This window comes from Macrobrachium nipponense, chromosome 9, assembly GCF_015104395.2.
Source record: "Macrobrachium nipponense isolate FS-2020 chromosome 9, ASM1510439v2, whole genome shotgun sequence".
Taxonomy (NCBI): Eukaryota; Metazoa; Arthropoda; class Malacostraca; order Decapoda; family Palaemonidae; genus Macrobrachium; species Macrobrachium nipponense.
The window spans coordinates 23,165,910-23,187,116 of NC_061110.1; the positions used below are offsets into that span (position 1 = coordinate 23,165,910).

The following is a 21,207-nucleotide window of genomic DNA, read 5'->3' on the forward strand; positions in this document are numbered from 1 at the left end:
AATAAAAACAAATTAATTAGACCAAAGAAAACAGAACGATTTTGTAAGCCACAAGAACTTTCGAAATCGTCTCAAAATGATATATATATTTTTAATGAAACTATTATTTTCATTACGTTCTTTTTATTGTTCCTGTGTTTACTGGCATCTCTATCAACAATAAACTTGCACCGAGACAAACTCCACTGCAGAAATGAAATCATTGTCGTGACAGTAAGACTAAAAAGCAATGAGATTGGATGTTGAATTCATGTTAATTTTTCTTTGCCGAAGCTGTGTGTGTTTTTTGCTTTTTTTATCATTTTTATTTTTTGAGGAGGGTACACGTTGAAAATGGCTGTTGAGTCCATTTAGTTTACTTTCCTGTATTGCACTAGTTTTCAAACAAGATTTCTCTAAGATTTCAGATTTAGCACAAATTAAGGCAGTGCTCTCTCTCTCTCTCTCTCTCTCTCTCTCTCTCTCTCTCTCTCTCTCTCTCTGTAAGAAACTACAGGACATAACTTAGTGTTTTTGCATTAGATAATGAGCTGTTAAGTATTGTAAAACAGTAAAAGGCCATAAAAAGAAAGGTTTCCATTTTGTATCTTAATTTCCTTCATATAAAGCAAAGTGAAAGATGAAGATATCCTCTTAAAGCAGTAAGAAAAAAATATTTTCATAAGAGTTTCATTCAGGTAACATTTATTAAATATATATATATATATATATATATATATATATATATATATATATATATATATATATATATATATATATAAACTTGATGAAAATAAGAGTAAAAAACAAGCTTACTGTAACTGAAAAGGTTGACTTTACTGCTTCACACAGAGAAAGGCAGAGGATACAACTATTAAACATTAGGTACTGCACTTTTGATTCGCTTAAAAAAATGCATGAAATATAGAATCAAATTTCTTGTATCCTCTGCGAACTGATAAATAGTTTTTCATTATCTAAATTATACTTTATATATTATCCTGACAAAATCGCACAGTTTATTGTCATTTTGGTCGTATTAAGGATGTTGCTTTCTGTCATGACATTCTTGATTCTCCCGTCTCTTCCATTTCTTGACTGAGCAAAACTACATTATGCATAATAAATAAGTATATCTTAGTTTAACGAGACCACTGAGCTGATTAACAGCTCTCCTAGGGCTGGCCCGAAGGATTAGATATTTTTACGTGGCTAGGAACCAATTGGTTACCAAGCAACGGGACCTACAGCTTATTGTGGGATCCGAACCACATCATATCGAGAAATGAATTTCTCTGGTTCCGCGTTGGCTGAGCCGAGAATTGAACTTTGGACCAACGGATTGGTAGCCGAGTACGAAATCCACTCGGCCTTAATTGTTTTTTATATCTTCATGTTTTAATAATTCTTTAACTTAGTATTACTTTTATCTAGACTACTTTCACATACAGGAAAACTTATGCCTGAATTTTATTATAAAGTTCTAAAACTTTTTTTTCATTACGTTTTAATTGTTCCAGCAACCAAATAATCGAAACTGAAATTTATGATAAACACTGAATTTTCTGATTTTCGAAGAAGTGCCGATTACTTTCTGCTATAGGCGATGATCTGTCTATAAGTTTATTTAAAATAAATCTATCTATTATTAAGTTAAATTCGTTAGAATATGTGTTCCCAATGTCTATGTTAAATTTGATTGAAGTATTGGATGCAAGGCTTGTGTTGAATAAAGTTGATATAAGTTTATCCGATGTAAGTTGATATAAGTTTTCAATGTTTGGAAAGAAAAACGTTGTCGAAAATAAGTATAGTCAAGTAGTCGAAGAAAATCTTCTGAACATCAACGCTCTTTCATGGCTGACCTCCTTAAATTGTGATCGGTATTAATGAAGTTTACTGTTATTAGTAAATTTGTGTTTTTATTGTCATCATTATTAGCATCAAGTGTGTTCCTCGCCCTCAGGCTATCTCCATAATAGTCCTTAATCGCAGTGGCATCTTCTGAAGACGGCCATATCTTCTTCCTCCAGAAACTCTCAAGAATGGTTGTATCCTTGAAAGTGACAATTTTCGGTGGCGGACAGTTACTGACGACGGATGTGGAATCCATACAAATGCTTCCTTGATATTCCAGTATTTCGCTGGTTTCATTATGCGGTTATAGTTACAGGGGAGAGTGGGGTAAAAAATCCCCCTGAAGGAGATACGCTTATATTATCTACAGTCTTGCTGCTATTGACCTAATAGATATATTTCTAGAGAGCTTTGTTATTGGTGTATCAACGATTATAATCATGAGAAGCTGTTAGCAATTTAGGATAGTAAAAACATGACCTAAAAAAAAAAGAACAAAGGGGGCCTTTTACCCCATGGTTGGGTAAGAAGCCCAGGGTGGTGGCTTTTTGCGCCATACCTAAGATATTGTGGTACTTCATGAAAAGAACCATTTATATTCAAAAATAGGCGTCTATATTTGATAATATAAAAAATTTAACCCTCACTCAAAAATATTCAAGAGTAATGTTGAAAAATATACAGTAATTAATCTAAGAATTCTTAGTTTCTTGTAAAACGTAGGAACTGTTTGGTATTCATAGGAACTGAAATTAGCAATATTGTAAAATAAATTGACACTTCCTCTACATGAAACAGCTGTAATAGCACAATTAGAGATAAATTTACTTTCTTTATATAGCATCAAAAATAGCGCAAATAAAAGAAATAAAGGATAAATTTTACATATGAACAAGAATGACACTAGTAAAAAAGGTAGACTAATTTTCTTTACATTACTCCATTCTCTCTGGCTAAAGTCCTGTGATTGTGGTGGCCATCTGGAATTGCAATGTGCTTCTCCGTTTGACTTGGCTTAACAATTTTAACAAAGTCATGTAGCCAGTTTTCGAAACAATCAGCATTAGACCAGCCATTTGCTGTGCATCTAGCAATTGATCCAGATGGGCAGCCGATCAAAAGTAGTGGAGTCATCCTTTTACAGGCAATATATATATAGGAGAAAGATAAACTCCAGCTGCATTCATTGGACAAATAAGTTGTAGCCTGTCATCTTTCTCCACTGGTTACACGTCCAACTGATCAGATGGGGTAAAAAGCCCCCACCTGGGCTTCTTGCCCCAAAGCGTGGTGGGCCTTTTACCCCACTGTCTAAGAGGTGTTTATTTCCTCTGTCAGACTCGTAACTCTGTTAATAAATCTACGTGTATTCTTTCAAGGATTGATTTGGCACGGGATAGGCCCCTAAACTGACAGGTGTCTTAGTGTGTCCCTTGTTTTCATGACACATGTTACAATTAGTTATGTGCTTTTTATATCTGCAAGCATTGTAGGCCAGTAAAATAGTGACTTGGCTTTCTGTGACATAATAGAGAACCCTGGATGACCATGTAATGGATTGGAATGCAACCAGTTTAGGACGATTGGTATGAAAGAGATTATTACTACTACCTGGTCGTTAGTCACCTGTTGTGTTCTTCGGGTTTTCCTCGTCACGGACCTACATGTAATATTATATTTGATTACATAATTCTGCTACACATACTTTAAATATACTTTTGCTTTAGGGTTTCCGTTCGAAGTGTTTATTGTTTTGCTTAGCTGCTGACCCTTGTTTCCGTTCAAAGTGTTTATTGTTTTGCTTATTGCTGCTGACTCTTGCTTTGTTCAGTTTGTAACAGTTCAGCGCTCCAACCCAGGTATTCAATGTTCACGATCTCTTGGGTTAATGAATTTTCTTGTTCAGGTATGGTTTTAACAATAGGCACGGATGTTTCTATATCTTTTAGTCCAACTAATGGTTCTTTGCAGGATGGTGCGGGATTGCGGGATAATGCGTCAGCTATGATATTTGCTTTCCCAGGTAGATATCTTATCTTGGCTCCAAAGACATGAATGATCATATGCCGCCGAGTTCCTTTAGGACTGTGATTAAAGCCTTTGAAAAACTCGGTAAGGGACTTATGGTCAGTAGGGACTTTATCAGGATAGCCGTAGATTATGAACTTAAAATGTACTAGTGACTTAACGATACCTAGCCCTTCCTTGCTTATTACTGCATATTTACTTTCAGAGGGCTTTAGTTTACATGAATAAAAAGCTATAGGAAAGAACTGTTTATCATATTGCTGAAGTAGTACCCCTCCTACCCCTTGGTCTGAGGCGTCTGTTGCAATAATAATAAAAAAAAATTCCTTATTTAAATCAGGGATTTTTAAGATAGGTGAGCTGCATAATTCCAATTTTAAGATATCAAACGCCTGTTGATGCTTTTCAGACCATAAAAAATTTATGCCCTTCTTCGTAAGATCTGTTAAAGGAGCTGCTGTGATTGACGAGTTACATATAAACTTACGATAGTAATACCCACTAAAGCGCAAAAGTGCTGTATCCCCCTTAACGTTAATAGGTAACGGAAAGTTATGAATAGCCAACACCTTACCATGGACTACTTTAAGACCTTGACTAGACACATAAAACCTAGATAAACATGTTCGGTTTTTAAAACTCACATTTAGATATTTTATTCTGAGATTATTTGTCTTAGTCTCTGTAGCACTAGCTCTAGTTTATGTGAATGTACTTCTAAGGTATTAGAAAAGATTACAAGACCAACCATATAGGCATGTAGGGTATCCCCTAAAAGTCTCCAAACACTATATTAATCATTCTGGTGAATGTAATTGGGGCGTAACGTAAACCGAAGGCATACATAAAAATTGATAATGTCCCCTGAGTGTGCTGAAGGCGGTGTATGAGGTACACTCACTTAGCTAATGGTATCTGGTGAAAGCCTTTAAGTAAGTCCAAGCTGGTGAAAAATTTATTCTGACCTAACAAAGATAAGATATCGTCGGTACATGGCACTGGAAAACGATCGGGAGTCGTTTCCTTGTTTAAGCGACAGAAATCTACTCAGATACACCAAGTCCGATCTTTTTTGGCATGACGTTTAAGGGAAAAATTATATGGGCTATTTGATCTAATGACTCCTATTACTAACATTTTTTCAACTTCGTCATTTATCTCTATTTTGAAATTTCATTGGGAGTCTATATGAAGGTACGTATATAGCTTTATGTTTGTCCTTAGACCGTATTTTGTGTTCAATGACATCCGTTTTCCCCCAGAGATCACTCGCTAGTGGAGAAACATCCTGGTATTTCAGATAAAAGATAAAAAAAAATTTCTGCTGAATCCCCTCTGCTTGAATGACTTTACGGATATTACTTTAGATAGAGTATAAAAGGGATTCATCATACGACTGGTCGGGCGCGATTAAATTTAGCAACAATAAAAAATGCGATATTTATAACTTCCATATCCAAGATATAGTATATATATAGGTTTTGTGGATCACTAGATTGGTATTAAGATGGTTACAGACTTCAATATTAACTTGTTGCTGTGAGTCAACAGTGTATAGTGCTTTGTTTGCGGAAATCGTTATATTTCAGAGTGTCGGGAAGGATTAAAATTTCAGATCCCAGCAAAGTCTTTTTACACGCACTAAGACATTCGAGGGTGCATGCGTCTCGAGATTTTGCGTGCAAAGTGCAACTGTGGCTGTGGGAGAATTCTGTTGGGTCGCTTGAACAATGTCACGATTTATGAGATAAATGATTGGTTCCTCTATATAAGTTATTATTTGATTAACTGTCTCTTTTTGTTCAAAACGGATTTTAATATTTTAGAAGGTTTATAGAATTTTCCTTTGATAAACACGCCTTATTTGGCAGGAGGTAAGATAATGTTTTGTATACCCATAGATGGATATCTTACAATTACGCTAGATATAGATCAGTGTTTTTTATAACTATATAGGTATCTGTAAACGTGCGCTTATCCGCCCTGTACTGAATCTGATCTATGCTACGACAATTAACTTGTTATTGCCAATTACTGAACCATACTCCGGACTTCTCAATAGGGAAGTTCGAACAACAAACGGTGAGTCCGTAAATACAGGATATTATGTGGACTAAAGGAATAAAAACAAGATATTCTAATTTTTACGGCGCGTACAGTCGGGCTTAATCCACCACTACTTATAATAACTTATTGTATTAAAATTACAAGAACCTGCTCTGATTACTTGATACAGTTGTGTGATTCATAAGAAAATTCCTTTTTAATTCAAAAAGGTATTGGCATAAATGATCCAACATTGCTCTCCCCGCTCCGCTAGAGTTGCTTATTATGTGGAATGTGCTTTGCTTTGAACACTCGGCAGATTTGACTGACCCTGACTGTTAGGCTAGATGGCACAGTAACCAAGTTTGCTTAAGCACGATTTGTTTGTTTCTGATTTTTAGGGCTACTGTTTACATATTTCTTTTTATAATAATTAGGATTCTTCTCTTTATTATCATCGACAGCGTATTGTGTGTTTTTAGCATTCTGTTGTTGTTGGTTACGTATAAAGCAACGAATGTAAGAATGACGAACTATTATCAATTGAGCGATTACTATTAAGACAAGTTATCTCTACTGCATATTGTTATTAACTATATGTACTTGCTGTGGTTTACTTTCATTCTTTGCTAGAATTTGAAATACTGAGGAATCCAGGTCAGCTCATTTAGACATGTTTTGTTAATTTGTTTATATGAATGTTAAGTATGTTAACCTAATGAAAGTTTTCACAGACATGTTATTCCTTGCAATCCAGCCGTATTTTTTAAAATTTAAGTTGAGTCATAGAGATTCGATTTTTTAAGCATAACTCAAGGCTGAAACTGCGATCGGGACCTTGCAAAGGAGCCTTTATTGTCATGACCCGAGCTAGTGTTACCTCTAATTTATCCAGATTTGTGCGGGTGTTCCACTTGTTTTGTGTGTCTTCTTATCACTACGGTGCATAACGACCCTATCCATGCATCTGTATAAATACAGACGTCCACTGCGTAAACGCATATTCAATGTTTAATATGATTTGTTACGTACAGAATTAATAATCACCCAAAATGATAAAATTAACACAGTATATGATTATGATATTTCAGTAGAACTTCTGAAAACAGAAACTAAAAGATAAAAACTCGCAGTAGTGAAATCCCAATGATGTAGAAAATTTCTGTAAAAAAGTAAGATTAAGAATGTCTCGTAACTTCAGCCACAGGAACATCGAAAATTCGACCTGCAAAGGAAGCGCTCAAAGTTACTCCAAATGAATAAAAAGGATTGTACTTAGCTTGATTTTGTGGGAAGTCACGGTGTTTTGATACGGCCTTGGCCCTCCTTCTCTGTTTAGCAGGTGACCCTGGTTTTAGCTTGAGTTTCCCCCGTGTGCGTTGTTCGTTTGTTGGATGATTTGAGTCCTTGAAGATCCGATGGTGCAGACGCGTCCGGTTTGTTTCTTGAAGTGCTGGAAACGGTCAATAAACGGTGCTGTTATCTTGAATGATTCTAATGAGAGACATCTCTCAGGACGAAGCTTGCGTTGCCGTTAGGAAGCAGACACGTCAGGTTTGTTTCTTGGAAGGTATGCACTGCTGGGTGGGGGGGAAAGGGGGGGGGGGGGCACGCTCACTAACGATGATACTAAGTTGCTTGAAGAATCTCTTGCTTTCGTCGTCGTTGACTTCTGATATGATACATTATTCATTATTCTGGTTATTCTTCGGAAGACGTTGAAGAGTTCTTTTTGTAGGCTGCCACCAATTTTAGGGTTGTTGCCCTAGACAGGAAGCCCTTATCTGTGACGGATGCAACAAGTGGCGCCACCGCTTATGTGGTACAGAAATATCACAATCTGAGTACCGGAATATAAACAGACGATTGAAAGCTGGTCAAGTTTTCATGTGGTGTTGCCCAGACTGTCCTGACTGGATGGAAGTTTCAGGTACAATTATAATGATCTTTTTGTTTTCCTAGTATCTTTTTCATAATTATCTTTTTGTTTTCCTAAGCCCGTTGATAAGACCATATAGCTGGCTTGGGTGTGTGTGTGTGTGTTGGGAGGGGGGGTGGTCCTCACTTTCATTTGAATGCGTCAACATAATCTCAGGTGCCGATGCCGATGATCCTTCTGATGCCTTCCCAGTTGAACAGCAGCCTGCAACAATCAACAACACACCCAATGACTTCAATATCATACTTCCTATTGATAACATCACTCCAGTTGCAGAAACCTCATTAGCTGATGAAGCGTTACCGACAACTATCCTTGCAGACACTCCTGTGACCTACAAAATTGTTTCCAGTGGAACAAGAAAAGGCAGCTCTCTCCTCGCTGATTCATTGGGTTTTACGTACACCAGGAAGCGAGAGTCGTCTGTATCAGTAACATGAATATGCAGCTACCGTGGTAAAAAGTGCTATGCAACAATTTCACAGTAAGTAGGAACAATGAACTTCAAAAGTGGACACCGCCAACATGCACATCCTGGGGATCCTTGTGCTGAACTCAAAGCATCAACACGAGCTTTCGTTAAAAAGTCAGCTTTGGAATGCCCATTTGCATCATCTGGGGAAATAGTAAAGAAAGTACTCTCAAGCTGTGAAAATTCAGATGTTCCCTTACCAAATATAAACACACTAGTCAGATGCACCAATCGCGCCAGAAAAGGACAACGTCCAAAACACCCTGAAGATACCAGTTTTGAATTAAACAGAGATCATGTTCCCCAGGACTTTCTTCAGGCTGATCTATTTGAAAATGGGCAACGGCATCTCATATTTGCAACGTCTATTCAGTTGCAACATATGTCCAAGTCTAAAACTTGGTAGTACGTGGACGGCACTTTTAAACTTGTTCGTACCCCTTTTGTTCAACTTTTAAGTGTCCACAGTTTTATAAAGAAGGATGAAATTTTGAAACAGGTTCCATTGTGCTTTGCCCTAATGTCAAGAAGAAAGAAAAAGGACTACGTAGCTGTCCTAAGAAAAATCACTGAGTTAACACCAACATCAGTTTGTGAAGTTGTTGTGGATTTTGAGATAGCACTATGGTCGGCAGTGCGAGTGTGCCTTCCCGAGGCTTCCATTCATGGCTGCTGGTTTCACTGGGCCCAAGCAGTGTACCGAAGAGTAAAAACACTTAGTCTACAAAATGCCTATATTAATCAACTCGCTGTAAGACAATTCATTCAGCATGTTAATAGCGCTGCCAAACTTACCTCCATCACATATAGAGCCAGCTTTTCGCCATATCACTAGCCAGCCACTTCCTGATCAACGATTAAAAAGATCTCATTACTACTATATATATGGATCAGGAATGAGATGCATCCTCCACATTCTTGGAGCTGTTACAAACGCCCTGTTCGGACTAACAACGATGTAGAAGGGTGGCACCATGCGATTAACAGAGTAGCAAAAACCAATTCAGTTAACATGTACTTCTTAACTAGTATTCTCCATGATGAAGCCAGTAGAATTCCCATCATTGTAAAACTAGTTAAACAAGAGAAAATGCCCAGATACCAAAGGAAGCATGCTGTCAAAAAGCAAATTGCCCTTGATGACCTCTGGATGAAATATGAGAACGAATTCATATCAACATCAGACTTTCTAAACCGCTGTGCCGAACTGATGGATCATGTAGATGAATAAGAATGTATCAACAATGTAGCATGCTGAATTCTATTGCTTGACAACTTTTAATTATTGTATGCAATTTTAATATGTTTATTATTATTGTATGGTTTTGTGTTTATGGTTGTGTTGTTTGGATGAAATATGACAACAAACATTGTATTAACAATGTGCAGCTTGCTGAATTTTATTGCTTCACAACTTTTAATAAATGTATACAATTTCAATATGTTTATGGTTCTGTGTTTTATCTCCTTGTGTGTTCTTATTTCCTTACTTGGTATCTGGTACATAGCAGCCTTGTTTGGTGCATACAAGCCAAAGTAGTGGTACATAAGAGCCAGTACATAGCAGCCCAACAATGGTACATATAAGCCAAACAAGTGGTACGTAGGAGCCGGTACATAGCAGCTAGCATTCGTATAAAGCTGGCTACACACGATCAAGTAAACTTGACAAGTATGCTTGATCAAGTATTTCATCAAGTATTGTGATATTTCCCTTCGCCTCCACACGGTCAGGTATGCTTGACAAGTCTTCAGTTGAAATCACAACAATGTCGAGTGCAGACGACGACGACGCTCTTGCTTTGGCAGCTTTCTGTATTGTGGCCAAGCGAAAGGCAACTAGAAAGAACCGGCGGGAGTGGTGCAAAGAGTGGGTGAAGAAGAGGAAAACATATTGGCTGAGTTGAAGATTTATCCACGTGATTGGCACAACTACCTTCGAATGAACGAAGCGACATACTTACATCTGCTGTCACTGCAGGTAACACCACTAATTGCGAAGACCACTACAAACATGAGAGAAGCAATTTCTCCCCACGAAAGATTGACTGCAACACTGCGATTTCTTGCTACTGGAAGAAGCTATGAAGATCTTAAATACTCTACCATAATTTCACCACAAGCTATGAGCTACATAGTTCCAGATACCTGCCGTGCAATTTTCGAGGTTTTGAAGGTTGACTATTTGAAGGTCAGCAAATCATCGTATCTATAGAAATAATACTCACTTCATTTAACAAACTCCTTCAAATTTTAACTGTATTTCTATTCAACGCCTTGAGAAAATAGGGACAGAAATAAGGACATATCAATAATGAACATTTATTTCCATGTACCTAATTTAATCTCAATTTGTGATATATCATTATATGTAATACATAGGAAAAATGTAAACAAAAATCCAATGCTATGATAATACACCTATTTCGTGTATTCCCTTTTCAATTTGTGATATATCATTATTTAATACAATGTAAAAATGGAGAAAATAAGCATGAAATTCAACAATAATACACTTATTTCGTGTATTTATTTAGTTATCACCATGACCTCATGTATGAACATTAACTTTGAAACTATAATTACGTTCACCTAACTATTTTTACGGCGTAAAATTAGAAACATATGATGCAAGACTGCTATTACTTGAGGAATTACCATCCAAAGCATCAGGAGGTTTCAATTCTGCATATCTTGGTTCGCTTTGATGCGGCTGAATTAGTATTAACCTGAAAAATATATATATTTTTTTAATGGAATTAAACCATAAACTTGACACCCTCAACTTTGATCAAGTCTTTGGTACACACGGTCCAGTTGACTTGAACAAGTCAAGACTTGACTTGACGACATGATTCAAATTCAATCATGCCTCAAGCGACTTGTCAAGTCTAATACTTGATCAAGTCTCACCATACAGACGGTCCAGTTTGCTTGAACAAGTCACTTGATCAAGCATACTTGTCAAGTTTACTTGATCGTGTGTAGCCAGCTTAATAAGGCGCCCTGTTAGACTTGCGATAATTTTACGCTAAGTCGGTTGGTTATGACTTCCATACTCATTGGAGTGTCTTGGGGTTTGATGATAACTCATGGAGTCAATATCTTCTTTGGTTATGACGACGGAGATGTTTTACACTCATGATGATAGTTTCTAAGTTCATTCAATCTCTTTCTGATGTGAGGTTTCTAGTAGAAAAAACTGAGTACAAAAATACATCTATTCTTCTGAAATTACATGATGAAATTTGTACAGGTCTGCCAATGATGATGGCTTGATCACTTCTACATGATGAGAATCAGATAAAATTGGACAGGTCTTCTAATGATGATAGCTTGATGACTTCTGCTCTACCATCTGGTTTACAAATCATAAAGGAAGCAGACAGTAGCTCGAACATACGAACATACACACAGATGACATAGATTACAAGTCACGTAGGCCGTTTGAATTATAGGTCACGGTGTTTATCTCAAGCAAGACCTTGGACTACAGTTTACAAACAAATGAATGACCACAGGTGACAACAACTAGACACTGATTACAACACGTCATCTTAGCCTACTTTATCTGGTCTGATCACATTGCTGCAAGCAATCTGGTTGACCTCTTGGGTCACTGGTTTTAATTAATCATAGGTTTAGTTTTTATATATATGGAATAACATTCCATTTTTTTTATTATGTAACACTTACAGATATATAGAAAAGGCATTATCCTTACACGACCCCCTCTAACGTTTTACTTTTATCTGGCTTCCTCGATATGTATAACAATCATGAGGTCACCTTTTGCAGAGAAAAGTGCACATATGGTAGTATTTCATTTTCAGACCATCTTCAGTATCTTCCTCTAGTTTTATAATTTTATATGTGACATTTGCTCTTACTTGTGCATCCTTGCATCATACCACTATTTTCCAGTTTTACCCTATGTCAATTTATGCCACGTCCTCCTCGTAAATCTCAGGTGTTGCATTAATTGTTTGGCTTTATTTTATATTTTGTTATTGTGAATTTATTATTTTTCTCCATGTGGTAGTTGTGGGCTTTTCCGAAATCTAATTATATCATAAATACACTTTTCTTCGTAGATCAAACATTTTTAACAGTATATAAATTATGCTTCGTCTTTTTGTATTGTACCATGACTTTTTTTTTATTTCCTTATTCCTGTTATCAGACATAAATCTGTTTGTTTAAGCTCCTACGCTTCCCGGCGCTCATCTGTTCCAATGTTTACGAACTACTGAAGATACGTTGAGGCGGTCTTCATGTGAAAGATTTTGTGTAGTAACGTTAACGTTCGTAAGTATACCATATATCGTGTTTCATCTTGCTTATTTTATATATGGGAACCTCGTTAACCATTTGATTATAAGTATAAGAAAGTTGGTAGTGGATGTTACTTGCTCAATTGTTTACATTTCGTGGGAAATAAGGTTAAATAAGCAAATATTAGACGGATGTTCGTAGTAACTTGGCAATGTCACATTGTTGACATCCCCTGCCGCAAGGAAATGTAGCTTGTGTCACGGAAATTTAACTTTCTAGTTTGAGTTTGTGTAGGGGTATGTAAAAGTTTTCAATATGGTAACCCGTTTCAGACGAATAACGAAATTTGCAGGTTCTTTTTCGTTTTCTGACTGATCTGATTGTTGTACGATCTTTGTAAATACTATGGCCTGTGGCGGGTGTTGATGTTATAGGCTGCTTTATATTTTAAACTGTAAAGAACCTAAAACTTAATCAATTAAACGAATCATTCCTCGGTTTTCTGCCTTGTGTCAGTTAATTTTCAAAATTTTTTGCCGAATTTGTTGTCTCTTAGGGCAGCTGTAGGTTATGTCCTTCCTTCTAACACGTGGCCAAATAGTAGTAACTGGTATAACTTACTTACTTTGCAAATTTGTCATTTTTAGATTTGCATTCACTGTAAAATGATTATGGTTGATCGGCCTGATTCCTCAGTCGCCGATCTGGTTACCGCCGGTGTGGGAACGCGGTTGGGTTTGGCTTGGGTTACGATGTCCAGTTAGGTTAGGTACGTAAGATCTGTTTAGGTTATGACCTGCTATTATAGGAAAGGTTTTACCTATTTAGGTATGTAATAGGGACCTGTACCCTTTTAGTGAGTTAGTACCTTGTGCGCTTACGGAATTTTTCCTTATCGTGAAAAAAATAATGTTCCAGTTGGCTTCATACGACTTAGGTAGAAGGAAAAATGTCCTTATACTTAGTTTCTGTATTTTATTGATAATTTGGTTTAAGAAGCCATTAAAATACTTTTAGATGCCAAGTTTAGTAAAATGTTGAAGAAATGTTGCCCAGAAACTTCAATAATGATTAGGCTAGTAGTGGGAAACACTGCAGTGGATCCATCGTCATTGTGTGGATCAGCCTTATTCACTATATTTTAATTGTTAAAACAAGAATACAATCACATCTTTAATCATACCATTAAGAAGATTGAAGTTTTGTCAACATAATGTGATATATGAAAGCACCATATGAACTAAAATATGAGGTGCAAAGCTTTATTCCCTTAATTGTTTACTTTACTTATTATTCACTTTAACTTTACTTTCTATTATCCCTTTTCTGCAACCTAAGCAGACGGCAAAATAACTTTGCCAATCAAGTAGAGCTTCATGCATACACCGATGCATTTACAAACTGTTAAATCTGCAATAATGATGAAATTACTTTATTATGTATATGTACTACAAGTAGATACGCTAATTTCACATATTTCCTTGGTTTTGTGTAAGTCTAATACCCAGTTTGGAGGGTAAACACACCAATTGGCAACACTGATTAACAATGGAAGAGCGCGAACAATGCTGTAGGTACTGTTCACAACAAAACTGTTGATATTTGAGTCAGGAATCTATTTACTTTTCCAACAATGAATAATTAATAATCATGTGTTGAAAGTTTTATGCAATTCATGACCTTATACTGCCGTTTAACTATTTATTTAAATAATTATCTCGTGCATGCTTCTTATTCTACCAAAAAAATTGTAGTTTTCTTGGATAAGTTGTGGGTGGAAAGTCATTGTTTACGATTTATGTGAAGAAAGTGCCCCAGCAGTCTATGAGTACAAGTGGTGTGCGGATTTAGCACATGGAGTGGGAAGTGTATTGACACAAGCGATTCCACAACATCGAGATCGCGTCAATCTTCTAAATATTCAGAGTTGTAAGTAAAAAATTTTGAAAGCGTCATGGAGGTATGTGTGAACTGCATAGAGCCAGACTTTCATTAACCTCTGTTTAATCTTAAAAATATGACCCTAATTTCTAACTTGGGAGAAAATACTTTGAAAGGAGAATAGAGGTCTCGAGCTTCACACAGTGGAAACTGGATCCACTAGTCCAGTCAGTTGTTCCCCTTATTTGCTGTGTTAAGTCTGCAAGAAATTTATACTCCTAGACACTGGTACCATTTCCTTTACATTAGTGGTAAATGCTGGCTGCTAGCGGGACATGGGCAGAGGAAATTAGCAATTTTCGGATGCCAGAGTGCTAGGCAATATTTAATATTTAAATATTAGTTTAACTCTAGAATAAGGTTATAAACTGTAAATGTATTTCATATTACTCGTGCTGAAAGTATAATCATTTGTAAAGAAATCCTTTATGTAAAGACCGAAGGGTTGTATGTTGGGAAACATACAGCTCATTGAAAGACCTGTCATTTTTTAAATGTGCTCAGTACATTCTGTTCTGTAAATTTCCATGAAATGAGGTCTCCTGGGTACAATATTACATTTAACCAAAATTATGATTTAGAATTTTTGTGAAAAGCCAAGTGCCCTTAGGGAGTGTTACAAGTTCAGCTTTAGGCTACTCAGTAACATCAGCAACAAAGTTAGTAGTATGGGCTATTCAATTAGTTCTACAGTAATGGATCTCTGTAGGCTGCTGTACCAATAGCCAATTTGTAAATTTATTTATTTATAATTTTACTTTCTATAATAGATGTAGATATTTTGTGTAGTCATTATAAAATAGGTTAGGCTGTGTTAGTGTTACGAACTATCCCCAGAATATGTTAGCATATGAGGGATGTGTAGTGCAGGTAATAAATTAATGAATTGCAATTTTTATTTTTCAGGAGGACGTCCTAATAATTCAGCATGTCTGATGGGGAAGGGTAAGTTTGAATATATATGTTCGTAGTACTATATGGTCAGACTTACTTTAATGAGTAAATTTGTACTTTAGAGTTGTATAATTTGGTAGTCATTTTTGTTCAGTCATTCATAATTGGACACATCTTTTTCTAGTTTGCAATTTCATGTTATGAAATATTTGGTGCTCTAAGTTATTACACAGACTACAGCTTTTTGTAAATAGCACCAAATTTTAATAGTTGTCCATTAAATCCATATTTAATTGTTCATCAGAGAATATAAGCCATATGTACTTCAGCAGGAGATGGTTTCTTTGCTGATGGTAGACAAGTTAGTGTAATAACAGATAGATGGAAGGTTGTGGTACCACCTATTTACCCATCACTTCCTATATTGTTGGCTTGTCTGAAAAGAACCCTATTTACATTTGCTTATTATGGAGGTTAGTTAGGTCCTTTACTTTTCTCCTAATGGTAAAATGGAGCAAGTGTTGGTTCTGTGTATTAAGTTCTTTGTTAACAACTAAGATGCAGTGGACATGATTGCATGTTGTTGCCTTGTTACCTTTCTGACATATATCGTCTTGCGTAATGTCCAGTTTTCTTCCCTTGATCTCTGCTGCCGTTTGCTTAATGGTTCCCTCAGGGTGTGCAGTCTATAGATTTTATCAAGAACAGTTGATGGAGAGGCTCTCTCCTTGTAATAAGAAGTGTGATGGATTTGGGGAACTTCCTTAAAGTCAGAATTTTCAGCAGCTGCTGTAACTTCTGTATCCTATGAGTTATTTAGTGGCCATTCTTCTGCATATTTTGTCTGGCCAAATGTTTCTCCACTGCTTATACTAGTTGTCTTCTAGTCTTTACTTTGACATTTGGTTCCCAATTTGTTGAATATGATGCTTATTTAACCTTTACTGGACTGGTAAATATATCAATATGCAGCTCCTCGGGCCAGGTAAACTTTGAGGTTGGCCAATTCACGAAAAAAAAAAAAAAAAACATCAATGGAAAGAGTAAGATGTGCAAATGTACAGGGTGAAAGAAAAAAATTTAAAAATTTTCCTTACCTTCCACAAGAAGTTGAAAATTACTATTTACCACCCCTTGCAGGGCCTCAATTACAAGACAATTGTAAATTTTACCAACTTGCATATGTTTTTTCTAATAAATAAATTAATTTTGTAAAATTATCATTACTGTTCACACTATCAAAATACTATAAGAAATAAAAGCAGTAACAAATCCCTGGCATATTTATTGAAAATATTTACATAAATTAACCAAGAACAAAGATTCAGTAACTTTTTTTTCTACTTTTACATGTTTTTTCTAATATTTCATTGCAATTTTCTTTGTAAAATTACATTTACAACTTAGAACTAAAAACAGCAACCTCTGGTATATTTACGAACAAATTTACAAAAAGCCGTCTTGTGAGAGTCCTGAGACACCCATACTCAGGATCTTAGTCAGTATAAAAGTTGCCATAAGTGAATTTATGGCCTATAAAATTATTGGCACTTCTATCCCGCCTGATTCTTTCCAGATTGATGTTGCGTAATATTGTTAACTACAGGATCAGTCCATCCACCAGTCCAAACCTGTTATTACTACACACTCCCAAGGATCAATCCGTCCGTTAAGGATTAATCAGCCTCTTCTTCCTTTCTGGGTGGTACTTTTACTTCTCAGTCCTCGGACCATAATTGAAGCAAAAATTCGCAAGAAGTTGCTGAGCTTTAGTCCCCTTGGGTTTGAGCTGGGTGCCTTTGAGCTGTTTGCGCCTCTGCATTTACAAGGATCTCCCTGTTGTTTAGGGGCGTATGCAGACGCCAGATTGGGCTAAAGCCCGCTCATCATCTTTTGCAGTTCTGTCAAGGTCTTTGGATCAAGCATATGTGCAGTCTCTTACCCCATAAAGGGGATGGTAGTGCAATCAGTGCACCTCTTGCAATGCACTGTAGGAATAAAGTTATTTGCAGCGTGCCTTTGGCCATCTTAACTTTCCACCCTGTTCTAATTGTTGATTTGTAGTGCAACTATGTGGTTTTCCTGTTAAACCTTCAGGTCTTTTACTATCAATATCTGGGTTGGCGCTGAATGACCTCATCAGTCCCAGTGCTTGGCCTTTTGTGTTCTATATTTGAACAGTCCTAGTCAGTGTGCAGCCAGGGTCATTGGTCCATTTTTAGCTTACTAAGAATTCTGATTCATAGGTAATGAGGACTGGTGGTACTAGGCTTTCCTTATCTCATTATACCCCCAGGAATGTGAATGTTGCTCACTGTTTGTGTAGTCTCAAGCTTTTGTTGAATAAAAAGCTTTTATCCTAAGGGTCAGTGGTTCAGTGACTGGCTCCCTCCCTTCCTTCTGCAAGGCAGCTCTTGGGCATAGTATGTGAGTAGGTACACTTCCACAATTTGCCGTCCTACATTAGAGCATTGCCTCATAAGATGTGCCTCACACCACACTCCCTTTTGTGAGGTGGGTGGGGTGTGCTAAGTTTGAAGCAGTTATCTAAGCCAGTCAATTTAGTGTTGACACAGATACTAACCATCTTCCAAGTAGTGCATTGCTGATTCTCCCATGTTCCTACTGGCACTGTGCCATGTAATTCATGCATCCTTACCATATAGCAAAAGAGACTGCAGAATTCTTGGCTCCTTCACTCGTGATTGTGACCCAGATCATGGTACATGTATTTGCAGGTGCTCTCTCTCTCTCTCTCTCTCTCTCTCTCTCTCTCTCTCTCTCTTCTTCTCTCTCTCTCTCTCTCTCTCTCAAATTCACCACATGAAATTTTGAGTCCTGCCTCCCACTTCTAGGGAAGCGGAGATTTCTCTCGTCGGCCATCCCTCACTTGAGGGTTCAGTTCTCGGTTCCCAGACCCACAGAATCGGGAGCCAGGGGACTGGATCCTTGGTCCCTGCTGTTCTGCTAGGTCTAGAAGTTCGTTTCAAAGACTAGGGCTGTGTCAGGGTCTTGGTCCGACCAAAACGCCCTGAATGTCCGAGCCTCTGTGTAGTCTCACACATCCCAATCTGAAGATTAATTTTTTCTTACGATACTCCTTGTCCATCATGGGAAGAAAGCCCAGATGTCTGATGATTTGTCAGACCAAGTCATCAGAGGCGCTGTTCAAACCTTAGCTCTTACGACCAGGGCACAAATCAGGGTGAGCAAGCTCCAATCAGCTCTCCCGACTTACATCAGAATCCTTCCACCAAGTATAAGTTTTCCTAAGGTAAAGGACCGATGGGTGGTGTATTGTCTAGGAACAAATCACAATTTTTCAATGTAAATTTTATTTTTCTTGACCATACAAACGTGAGTTTCTTTACACATAAGGCTCCCCTCATTCTGGTATTCCTGGACCAAAAGCAAAGCAGAATACATACGCTTGGGAGGGCGGAGCTTCCCTTTCTGGGTGGTAGTTCATCTACCGAACTACCTTGCTATGAAAGTCTAGTTGCAGTTTCTAGCTTTGCTGGAGGTGATTCCTAATGTAAAGGACCTCAGGTTTGTATAGTTAGAAAAAATACAGTATACTTTAAAAAGATTAAGATATTGGGTTTTAGTGTAATCTGAAAAAATTAAATTACATTAACCTTTTGAATTAATTTTAAGATGCTTGTATGGTGTGGTAGATTTCTCTGCTGTGCTTTACCTTTCCTGCCAGGGTAATTGTTTTTTCTCTTAATTAAACAGAGACGTTAGCGTTGCGGTCGCTGTTGGTGGCCCAATGGACTTGAACACCGCTGTCCAGGAGGTACTAAAGCAAGCTTTGATGGCAGATGGCCTTGCAAGGGGACTGCACGAAGCTGTAAAGGCTTTAGATAAGTAAGGGAAAATCTTAATGATTGCTAAATTTACCTTTTAGCACTGGAGTTTTAAGTTCAGTTTTTCAGTGTTTAAAATGTATATATAACCCAGTGTTTAGATTGGTTCCTTGCACTTAATAATGAAACCTACTCCGTTCCAGACGTCAGGCACTGTTGTGCTTATTGGCCAACAACTGTGATGAGCCTGGGTATTCTAAGCTCGTCGAAGCTTTGTGCCAAGAACATCAAATCAAGTTACTTAAAGTTGATAACAACAAGATGCTTGGTGAGTGGGCTGGTTTGTGCAAGATTGACAGAGAAGGCAAGGCCAGGAAAGTTGTTGGCTGCTCATGCATCGTTGTGACGGTATGTTATTGTTTTGTTGTTGGGTGACACTTTTGTAACCTATAAATGAAACTAATAGTTTTTATTATAAAATGTGAAAGGTTAGGGTGACTCAAGTTGCAAGGTGAAGAAAATGGTATAAGGGTAATTTACTGTATTAATCTTTTCCTCTAATCTTCAGGATTGGGGTAAGGAAACTCAGGCCCATGATGTTGTTAATGAGTATTTCAAGAGCAAAGGTCAATAAAACAGATTGAATGGTAAGTAGTATACAATTATCACTTATTAATGGATTTGAAGAAATATATAATTATATATATTTAATGAAAGTGAAAATTTTACATAAGATTGTTTAGTGTTATATTTAGTGCTTCAGTTAGACTTTTATGATGAAACTCAATTATCCAGAATACCTGTGGTGGCAAAAAACTGATTTAATGAGGCTGAGAATGTTTAGCATAAGTGTGTTTAGGTCATTTGGAGGACAGCTAAAAAACTTAAGTTATTTCTTCCTGCAGGAAAGTCCTCGCTGTCGAAGTAACTACATCGCCTCAAAGGAAACAATAAAAAATAAAAAAAAAAAAAATTGCATTTTGGTATTTTCAATTGAACCTTTTGATATCGAGAAGAAATATTGGAAACATTCATATGCCAGCTTTACCCTATATGGGAGTTATTAAGACTGTATTCAATTGCTTTATGACCAATTGTGTAATCTAATATTCCATTTTATATTGCTGTCTTAACTTACTGTTGGTTGAACTGCGTCAGTCAAGTTTTCATGGTGGTGTTTCTGACAGGCTATTAACATTACCGTCCCGTGACTCAACTCCGTCGTGTTAATAGCCCCTCAGTTGCTTGGTTGATATGTTTGCGTTCCATCTTGGTGGTCGCGGGTTCGATTCTCTGCCATTCAATTGAGGAGTGAAATGTGTATTTCTGGTGATGAAAGTTCACTCGATGTGGTTCAGAAGTCATGTAAAGCCGTTGGTCCCATTGCTGAATAACCATTGGTTCCATGCAATGTAAAAGCACCATACAAACCATAAAAATTCCTATTTCATCGGCCAAGTCTTCAAAATCTTGCCATATTCCTTTTCCCCTAATTCAATTGCAATTTTACTGCACTGTTTTTAGTACGGCATTGCTCTTGGAAGGTAGGAAAATACAGCAGCTGATTTTAGAAAAAGTTTCATCCAAGAAATACCCCACAGTCAGATCTTACGCCAATAATTTCACCAACAAACACCGTAAAATTTTCATGGAAATCAGGAAAAATTAACTACAATATACTTCTACCACACAAGACGAATTGATAATTTAATAGAATGTTGCATACAAGAAACGAAAAGAAAGGACCCGTTATTTGTTATATCAATAGACATCCAACATGCATTTGAGTGTAAACAGAAAAAGGCTCATAGAGGTCATGATTAAATATTGGCTACATGCACAGGTAATAAGTGTAGTAGCAAAGATATATACAATGACAAAGTCTAGGCTTCATTGTATGTTGCAATTTCATATCGTGTTTAGGCAACTCTTAAAATAATACCTGATAATAGAAAAATTAGAAAATG

General features: G+C 36.9%; 1 protein-coding gene and 1 pseudogene across 1 annotated transcript; both read left to right on the forward strand.

Annotated features, from left to right (window-relative positions):
• Positions 1-1,659: 1,659 nt before the first annotated feature.
• Positions 1,660-9,829, forward strand: LOC135218034 (uncharacterized; annotated as a pseudogene).
• Positions 9,830-12,513: 2,684 nt separating this feature from the next.
• On the forward strand, positions 12,514-20,213 carry LOC135218506 (small ribosomal subunit protein eS12-like). Its single transcript, XM_064254870.1, has 6 exons — positions 12,514-12,629; positions 15,444-15,482; positions 19,170-19,301; positions 19,444-19,648; positions 19,809-19,887; positions 20,146-20,213. The coding sequence occupies exons 2-5, from the start codon at positions 15,466-15,468 to the stop codon at positions 19,872-19,874; spliced, it is 420 nt and encodes a 139-aa protein (XP_064110940.1). The 5' UTR covers positions 12,514-12,629; positions 15,444-15,465; the 3' UTR covers positions 19,875-19,887; positions 20,146-20,213.
• Positions 20,214-21,207: the final 994 nt, after the last annotated feature.